This window comes from Coregonus lavaretus (genome assembly GCF_964263955.1).
Source record: "Coregonus lavaretus genome assembly, chromosome: 40".
NCBI lineage: Eukaryota > Metazoa > Chordata > Actinopteri > Salmoniformes > Salmonidae > Coregonus > Coregonus lavaretus.
The window spans coordinates 564,340-573,003 of NC_140027.1; the positions used below are offsets into that span (position 1 = coordinate 564,340).

The 8,664-nt window shown below is 42.5% G+C and overlaps 1 protein-coding gene across 1 annotated transcript in view; it reads right to left on the minus strand.

The window, feature by feature from the left end:
- The window catches only part of LOC311113341 (ras and Rab interactor 2-like), a gene marked incomplete at its 5' end in the record, with an annotated part of 34,126 nt that extends 33,803 nt beyond the window's left edge, over positions 1-323 (minus strand). The window contains one exon of the mRNA XM_084156558.1: positions 207-323. Coding sequence (XP_084012684.1) covers positions 207-323 — 117 coding nt within the window. The remainder of the gene's footprint in view (positions 1-206) is intronic.
- Positions 324-8,664: the final 8,341 nt, after the last annotated feature.

Sequence of the window (8,664 nt, forward strand, 5' to 3'; positions counted from 1 at the left end):
GTGGTGGTGAGGCTGATGGAAAATCCAATTTCTGGCCACACTGAGAGAGCAGACAGTAAATTAACTATTATTATAGGCTCTACCAGGACAGTATGAAACTCTCTCTGTCTCTCTAATGTAATATCATCACCTACATCCCCTTGTCTTAACTCATCCCTTTCTCTCTCATCTTTGTACTCTCTCTAACAAGAGTACGCTTAACTTACCTTAAAGCTTCCACTCCTGTCCATATGACATTCTGGTCTGGGCAGCGTAGAGGGCAGCGTAGAGGGCAGTGTAGAGGGCAGTGTAGATGGCAGTGCAGATGGCAGCGTAGCAGCCATGCTTAGGTCTAGACGTCTGTGTTTAGGTCTAGACGTCTGTGTTTAGGTCTAGACGTCTGTGTTTAGGTCTAGACGTCTGTGTTTAGGTCTAGATGTCTGTGTTTAGGTCTGCTGGAGTCCTATGGGGTCAAACAAACAGACAGTCAGATTAGCTGTGGTGAGACTGGAGAAAATTCCATCTATGGCCACAGCAAGTCGACAAATTACAGAGGCTAGCATGATAATATCAAACTCCTTCCCTCTCTCTGTCGCTCTAGCTAGCTTTTTTCCCATGTCCTTTCATTTAATCTATTTTCCAGCAATTACAGCCATAGTTCCAACATTGTTATTCCTCTCCTTTTTCCCATAGTAAGTTAATACAGCCTGTTTGGCCTGTTTCAGTCTTCCAGTGAACCTTGATGTACTCTTGATGTTACAATAACTTTTAATTTCCTCTCCCATAGACCAAACAAGGGTGTTCATCAACAATTTTATTTGTGCAGGTTAGCGTTTTGTCATGAATCTTGTTCTGGAGGCAGCTCTGCAGAGTGGTCACTAGCTGGCACAGCCATGAAGTCATAAAGTCTGATTTTAAACCTAACCCTAATCTTAACCCTGCACTTAACCACACTGGGTAAATCCATTTGAATTCAATCACTTTTTGACAGCATCCCTTTTGTATGTCTTTTTTTTTTTACATTAAACATCAATTATCATAAAATGTGTAAACTCAGATTTTTTTCATATTCCCATTTGTTGTAGCTTAGACCATATTTCACACCATCTGTGATTTTGTTGTTGTTCCTGCCATCAGTTGAGACACAACTTGCTCTTGAAACAGGGTTGGTGTCATATGTTGGCTGATAAATGTATTAAAATGGTATTAAAATAAAAATATCAACTTTCAAATGGTACCACAAAGATGGTTCGAGGTCCACACATCAGAGAATGTTGTCTTGAAAGGGAATATCTGTTGTTTTAAATTATATTGTCGATCCTCCATAGGAAACCTATTGAAATCATAGAAAAATACAGAACGCTGCAGCCCGTCTGGTGTTCAACCTTCCCAAGTTCTCTCCACTGGCTTCCAGTTGAAGCTCGCATCTGCTACAAGACCATGGTGCTTGCCTACAGAGCTGTGAGGGGAACGGCACCTCCTTACCTTCAGGCTCTGATCAGTCCCTACACCCAAACGAGGGCATTGCGTTAACGGCACCTCCTTACCTTCAGGCTCTGATCAGTCCCTACACCCAAACGAGGGCATTGCGTTCTTCCACCTCTGGCCTGCTGGTCCCCCTACCTCTGCGGAAAACACAGTTCCCGCTCAGCCCAGTCAAAACTGTTCGCTGCTCTGGCACCCCAATGGTGGAACAAGCTCCCTCACGACGCCAGGACAGCGGAGTCACTGACCACCTTCCGGAGACACTTGAAACCCTACCTCTTTAAGGAATACCTGGGATAGTATAAAAGTAATCCTTCTACCCCCACAAAATAAAAAAATTAACCAAACATTTGATTTAAAACCCCCCAATATATATATAAAACAAATAAAAATTAAAAATATACTCAAAAAAAAAAAAAAAAAAAAATTGTTAAGTGGTTGTCCCACTGGCTATCATAAGGTGAATGCACCAATTTGTAAGTCGCTCTGGATAAGAGCGTCTGCTAAATGACATAAATGTAAAAATGTAAAAATAGACAATAGAATAGACATGACCATTTAAGTTGACATTCGACAGTGGGTGGACCGGCGGCCATCTTTGTGGTAGTAATTAGAAGTTCAAATGTCAATTCAATTTAAATTTCAATGGTGTACCAGCTAAATTGCAGTGGTCTGAAGGGATAGGTCCATTCTATGAAATATATTTATATGATTGAATTGACACCCAATATTTCTATGATTGAAATGACATCAATGATCATGACACCCATGATCTATGATTTAAATTATATAAATCTCAACCATAACTTTCTGAGCACTTCTACAATGGGCAGATATACACCACCAGTCAAAAGAGTGTGCAAAGCTGTCATCAAGGCAAAGGGTGGCTATTTGAAGAATCTCAAATATAAAATATATTTTGATTTGTTTAACACTTTTTTGGTTACTACATGATTCCATATGTGTTATTTAATAGTTTTGATCACTTCACTATTATTCTACAATGTAGAAAATAGTAAAAATAAAGAAAAACCCTTGAATGAGTAGGTGTGTCCAAACTTTTGACTGGTACTTTATATGAAAGGTTTTGATCAAATCAAAAGGGGTGCTGTCAAAAAGTAATTGAATTCAAATGGATGTACCCCACTGCTAACCCTAATGCCTAACCCTAATCTTAAATTAAAACCAAAAAACCCATTTTTGTTTTCATGAATTTTTACAATATAGCCAATTTTGACATTACAGCTGTCCCATCTAGTGGAAATCGCTCAGTTCTGCTTCCAGGATAACATTATTCCCAATAAATGTCAACCTGAGTTATCCACAGGCAGGCTCACACCGAGGGGTGCAAGACATTATTCTTGTGTGTGTCTGTGTGTTTGTTTATGTGTGAGAATGAAAGTGTGTATGTGTATGCGCAAAATGTGTATGCATAGTGGAGGGGTGTTATTGGAGGCTGTGGATGAAAGGGGACAGTTGTGCACCCCTCTCTCTCTCCTCTCTCCCCTCTCTCCATTCCAGGCTGACGCCATTAGCAGGACCCCTGCCCTTCTCTCTCTTCCCTCTCTGGCAGCAGTTCAGTGAGATGTTCTATTCACTTTCATCTTCAACAGGAAGGAAGTGATACCCCAGATAAGAGAATCAAAGAAAAAGAGGAGAGGAATGGAATGGAATGGCCTAGTTTCATTTTACATTTTAAAATTTTAGTCATTTAGCAGACGCTCTTATCCAGAGAGACTTACAGTTAGTGAGTGCATACATTTTTCATACTGGCCCCCCGTGGGAATCGAATCCACAACCCTGTCGTTGCAAGCGCCATGCTCTACCAACTGAGCTACACGGGACTATAGTTTCCTGTCAGATAGCGTAGTACTGGCAGGAGTCTCTCTGGTAAGACATTCTCAGCTGGAGTTCAGCAGAATGAATAGGGAACATATGCATCAGTTCTGCACAGTGTTGTGTGCAGGATAATGGAGGCTTTTAAGTGTGTCGTCATCATTCAACATTCCAGTGCATTCTCTCACTCCAAACAGAATGTTCTATTTGTTCTGGAATGAGCCTCCCATACTAAAATACAGAGATGATCGTTACCATTATGAAAGACTATAAAGAAACCTGACCATGGACCTGCAGTAAAAGGCCCTTTCAGTCCATCCCTATCCCCAGCTGGTCCGTCTGTCTGTGGCGGGAAGCCTGTCACTGTACAGGCCTGCTGTTTCCTGACTGGCTCACAGAGACATGGGGTTATCTCCAGTCCTGCATGCCTGTTTTATTTAGGCTGGGGAACACTGTGATAATAGAGGAACAAATGTTCCTTCACCCTGCCAGGTCATTGTCAGGGGAGTTTCTCAGGAAATGACTCTATAAATCCAACTATAGTGTGTTGTAAAACCCAACTGGGAAAACGTTGTAACCGTAAGGTCCACCTGTTGTCTTGTCAGCAGAAAAGTGCTAAAAGTTCAAAAGAACTATTGGATAGTAGATTTTCCAGCTCTCTCTTGCCAAAAAGGTATTGGGAAAGAAGTATTCTGAGCTCAATGGGACTACCTGGTTTCATTACATTTTAGTCATTTAGCAGACGCTCTTATCCAGAGCGACTTACAGTTAGTGAGTGCATACATTATAGGAAGAGAAATGGTGCAGGTACAGCCGACTAGTGCTAGCTAATGTTAACTACCTTTTTTTAGAGAATCGATTCTTAGAGTCATAGAATCAATATAATATATTCCAAATAATATTGTTATACTCTACTGTATTGATTTTTCCTTCCATCCTTATGGTCTTGTTTGTCTGCACTGTTGTCTCTACCAAACTGAGCCAGTGGAGCGAACATAATGACATTTCCACAGTTCATTCTGCCTGAGCTGAACTGCCACTGTACTCTGCATGGCTCCGGGGCTGTCTTCCTGTTTAGCCCAATACCCAGCATGCACTGTGTGTCTCATGTTATGGTTTGTGACAGAGTGTTAACCCCAGATAGGTAGATTTCATGCATTTTAATGAGAGGTATACATACATAGTAGTATAGGAACACACATCAGAGGATATGAGAGTTGCTATAGGAACTACAATCTTCATAAAATCAGACTGTTCATAGAAAGAGAAAAGGAATAAATGATGCAGTCATTTGTCAGAGACACAGTCAGAACAGTAAGAAGTGCTGTCCAGGAAATTTCCTCTGCAGTAGGTACTTAGTAGATGTTTTGTTTAATTTCCTCCTCTGCTAGTCGACGGCTCTCATATCAAACCAGACTTCCCCCTTTTTAAAGACAGGCTATATTTTTATGTTACCCAGCCTGTCTTTAAAAAGGGGGAAGTCTGGTTTGATATGAGAGCCATCGACTAGCAGAAGATTCTAGTTCCTATAGCAACTCTCATATCCTCTGATGTGTGTTCCTATACTCTAATAACACTGCTGTGTGTAGGCTACTATGTACAGTGGGGAGAACAAGTATTTGATACACTGCCGATTTTGCAGGTTTTCCTACTTACAAAGCATGTAGAGGTCTGTAATTTTTATCATAGGTACACTTCAACTGTGAGAGACGGAACCTAAAATAAAAATACAGAAAATCACATTGTATGATTTTTAAGTAATTCATTTGCATTTTATTGCATGACATAAGTATTTGATCACCTACCAACCAGTAAGAATTCCGGCTCTCACAGACCTGTTAGTTTTTCTTTAAGAAGCCCTCCTGTTCTCCACTCATTACCTGTATTAACTGCACCTGTTTGAACTCGTTACCTGTATAAAAGACACCTGTCCACACACTCAATCAAACAGACTCCAACCTCTCCACAATGGCCAAGACCAGAGAGCTGTGTAAGGACATCAGGGATAAAATTGTAGACCTGCACAAGGCTGGGATGGGCTACAGGACAATAGGCAAGCAGCTTGGTGAGAAGGCAACAACTGTTGGCGCAATTTTTAGAAAATGGAAGAAGTTCAAGATGACGGTCAATCACCCTCGGTCTGGGGCTCCATGCAAGATCTCACCTCGTGGGGCATCAATGATCATGAGGAAGGTGAGGGATCAGCCCAGAACTACATGGCAGGACCTGGTCAATGACCTGAAGAGAGCTGGGACCACAGTCTCAAAGAAAACCACTAGTAACACACTACGCCGTCATGGATTAAAATCCTGCAGCGCACGCAAGGTCCCCCTGCTCAAGCCAGCGCATGTCCAGGCCCGTCTGAAGTTTGCCAATGACCATCTGGATGATCCAGAGGAGGAATGGGAGAAGGTCATGTGGTCTGATAAGACAAAAATAGAGCTTTTTGGTCTGAACTCCACTCGCCGTGTTTGGAGGAAGAAGAAGGATGAGTACAACCCCAAGAACACCATCCCAACCGTGAAGCATGGAGGTGGAAACATCATTCTTTGGGGATGCTTTTCTGCAAAGGGGACAGGACGACTGCACCGTATTGAGGGGAGGATGGATGGGGCCATGTATCGCAAGATCTTGGCCAACAACCTCCTTCCCTCAGTAAGAGCATTGAAGATGGGTCGTGGCTGGGTCTTCCAGCATGACAACGACCCGAAACACACAGCCAGGGCAACTAAGGAGTGGCTCCGTAAGAAGCATCTCAAGGTCCTGGAGTGGCCTAGCCAGTCTCCAGACCTGAACCCAATAGAAAATCTTTGGAGGGAGCTGAAAGTCCGTATTGCCCAGTGACAGCCCCGAAATCTGAAGGATCTGGAGAAGGTCTGTATGGAGGAGTGGGCCAAAATCCCTGCTGCAGTGTGTGCAAACCTGGTCAAGACCTACAGGAAACGTATGATCTCTGTAATTGCAAACAAAGGTTTCTGTACCAAATATTAAGTTCTGCTTTTCTGATGTATCAAATACTTATGTCATGCAATAAAATGCAAATTAATTACTTAGTATCGAATCGCAATACATATAGAATCGTGATAAATCGTGATACATATAGAATCGCAATACATATCGTATCGCCGCCTAAGTATCGTGATAACATCGTATCGTGAGGTGCCTGGCAACACCCAGCCCTAGAAGAGAACACTTCACCACATCAGAAGTGTTAATGACAGAGATACATCTTCATCTGGAGCACAGTAATAACAGAGAATCCAGGTGATGGAAAATATTAGACTATTGCCTCTACTGTATCCACTGCCAAGAATGCTGACATCCAGTTTAGAGAGAGCATTTCAAAGTAATGCATAATCATAGTCATCAAAGAGAGAGGATATTCACACAAATCAGAGTAATGTTGTTATTATTGGCTGTGTCTGTCTGTGTGTGTGTGTGTGTGTGTGTGTGTGTGTGTGTGTGTGTGTGTGCCTCAGCTGCAGACTAACAAAGACCCATCTGAGTGAGTTTCTCCACACAGGAACACAGACAGTCCCCTGGCACTGCAATCCAGCAACACAGAGACACACTGTTCCACAGACAGGACCAATATCTCTCTCTCTGTGTGTGTGTGTGTGTGTGTAAGTAACCTTTCATTAATTGAGATTTGAGAATGTAGAAATGCACAACTAGAGAAGCCCTCCCTTCTACATACCCTGTTCCTCATAAAGAAATTGTATTATTCAGCAAAATTCCTCTTGCATTGAGGTTTAAAGACTAGCTAGTAGCCTGATCAGTCATTATTCTGACACGCTATCTGTGTGTGTAGCAGGTTTACATTATCACAAAGGATTGGCATGACACAACATCTGCCAACTCCTATATTCATTTAAAGAAAATTGCCATCCTCTATCATTGCCAGCTCAAGGTTTATGGAGAAACAACTTGTTTTTATAGAGAGCCAACCCAGGCAGCCTAATGCACAAATGATGTCCTAACAACACCAAGCAGCACATAGCAGCAACACCAAGCAGAAAGTAACGCACCAGAAACAGACAGAAACAATAGTCCTCACAAGAAACATTTGGCCAACCCTTCTTTCAAGGTCTAGACTCAATATGTTGCCACTCTCAAGACACCTCTGTGGTTTACAGGGACCTGTTGAAGCTATCACCTCAACTTTATAACACACACACACACACACACAGAGTACTGCTTTAAACTGCTTGTGTCCTCACCGAGTAGCCCATTGTACTGCCTGAGTGAAATCCTGCGTGAAATGACACCACTTGTGCAGTGGTCCTGCTGTAATAACAGATAGAGAGGGTTGGCAGGCAGCTGGATAAACACACAGACAGCAACCCTGGAACACTGACAGAACAGAGCTCCCATGGGGGTGGGGGGTGGGGGGTGGGGTGGTCCTGCTATTGATCAGACCATAGGCAACCTTAGCGGAGGGAGTGTGTGACTGTGTGTATGTGTGTTTGAGAGAGAGGGGGAGAGAGACAGAGAGCAACAGATTGTTAGAGTGAGTTTATTTACTTAAGGCATGCTTCTCTGCGGCTTGAAGAGGATTCGTCATCTGCGGAGGTACTGTTACAGTAGTTTAAATCAGAGCTGACCCCATAGCAGAGACAGACAGGAAGAACATTCCTGACCATCCTGTCTGTGTATGGCAAGACAGCTTGTGGGTCAGTGTCTGGTTAAGTAGGAGTTGATGCAGGAGCAGATGAATCAAGCGGCCCATAGCCTGGTCCCAGATCAGTACACTCTTTAGTGTTACAATGACAATAGGTCGACAAGACAGCTCAAACAGATCTGAGATCAAGCTAAGTGACCCATAGGTTTGGTGTTGAGACATACAGTGAAGATAACCTTTCCCCTTCTTCTCCTCCTATTTTTTCCCTTCTAATATGAAGATAGCCTTTTCTCCTCCTCCTTCCCCTCCTCTTCTTCTTCCCCTCTGCCAGTCAGATAGCAGACTGACCCAACAGATACTGTTGCTTTGTAATGGAGAGAGAACAACGAAAGGAGAGACAAAGAAGAAAAGAAAGAGATACTTGAGGAGGCTCCATAAACTATCCAGACAATCTAGCTAGAAGAATGATGACTTTGGCCTCAAGGGTAGAAAAAGTACCTGACACTATTTAAAGGAAGTTGAGTAATTGCACAAAAAAACCTTTAGTCTTCCAAGGAAACAAACAAGTGTTGTTAAGCGTCACTTTGTTGTGCTGGTCAACTTTCTGCTTGAAGGAGACACACGTTGTAGATTTAGACGACCGCTAAACATGTGTTGAGTTATATGAAGACGGCAAAGACGTTAGATAGCTAAGATCCGTTTTTCCTTTAGATCATAATGAATCATATTATATGGACAGATCC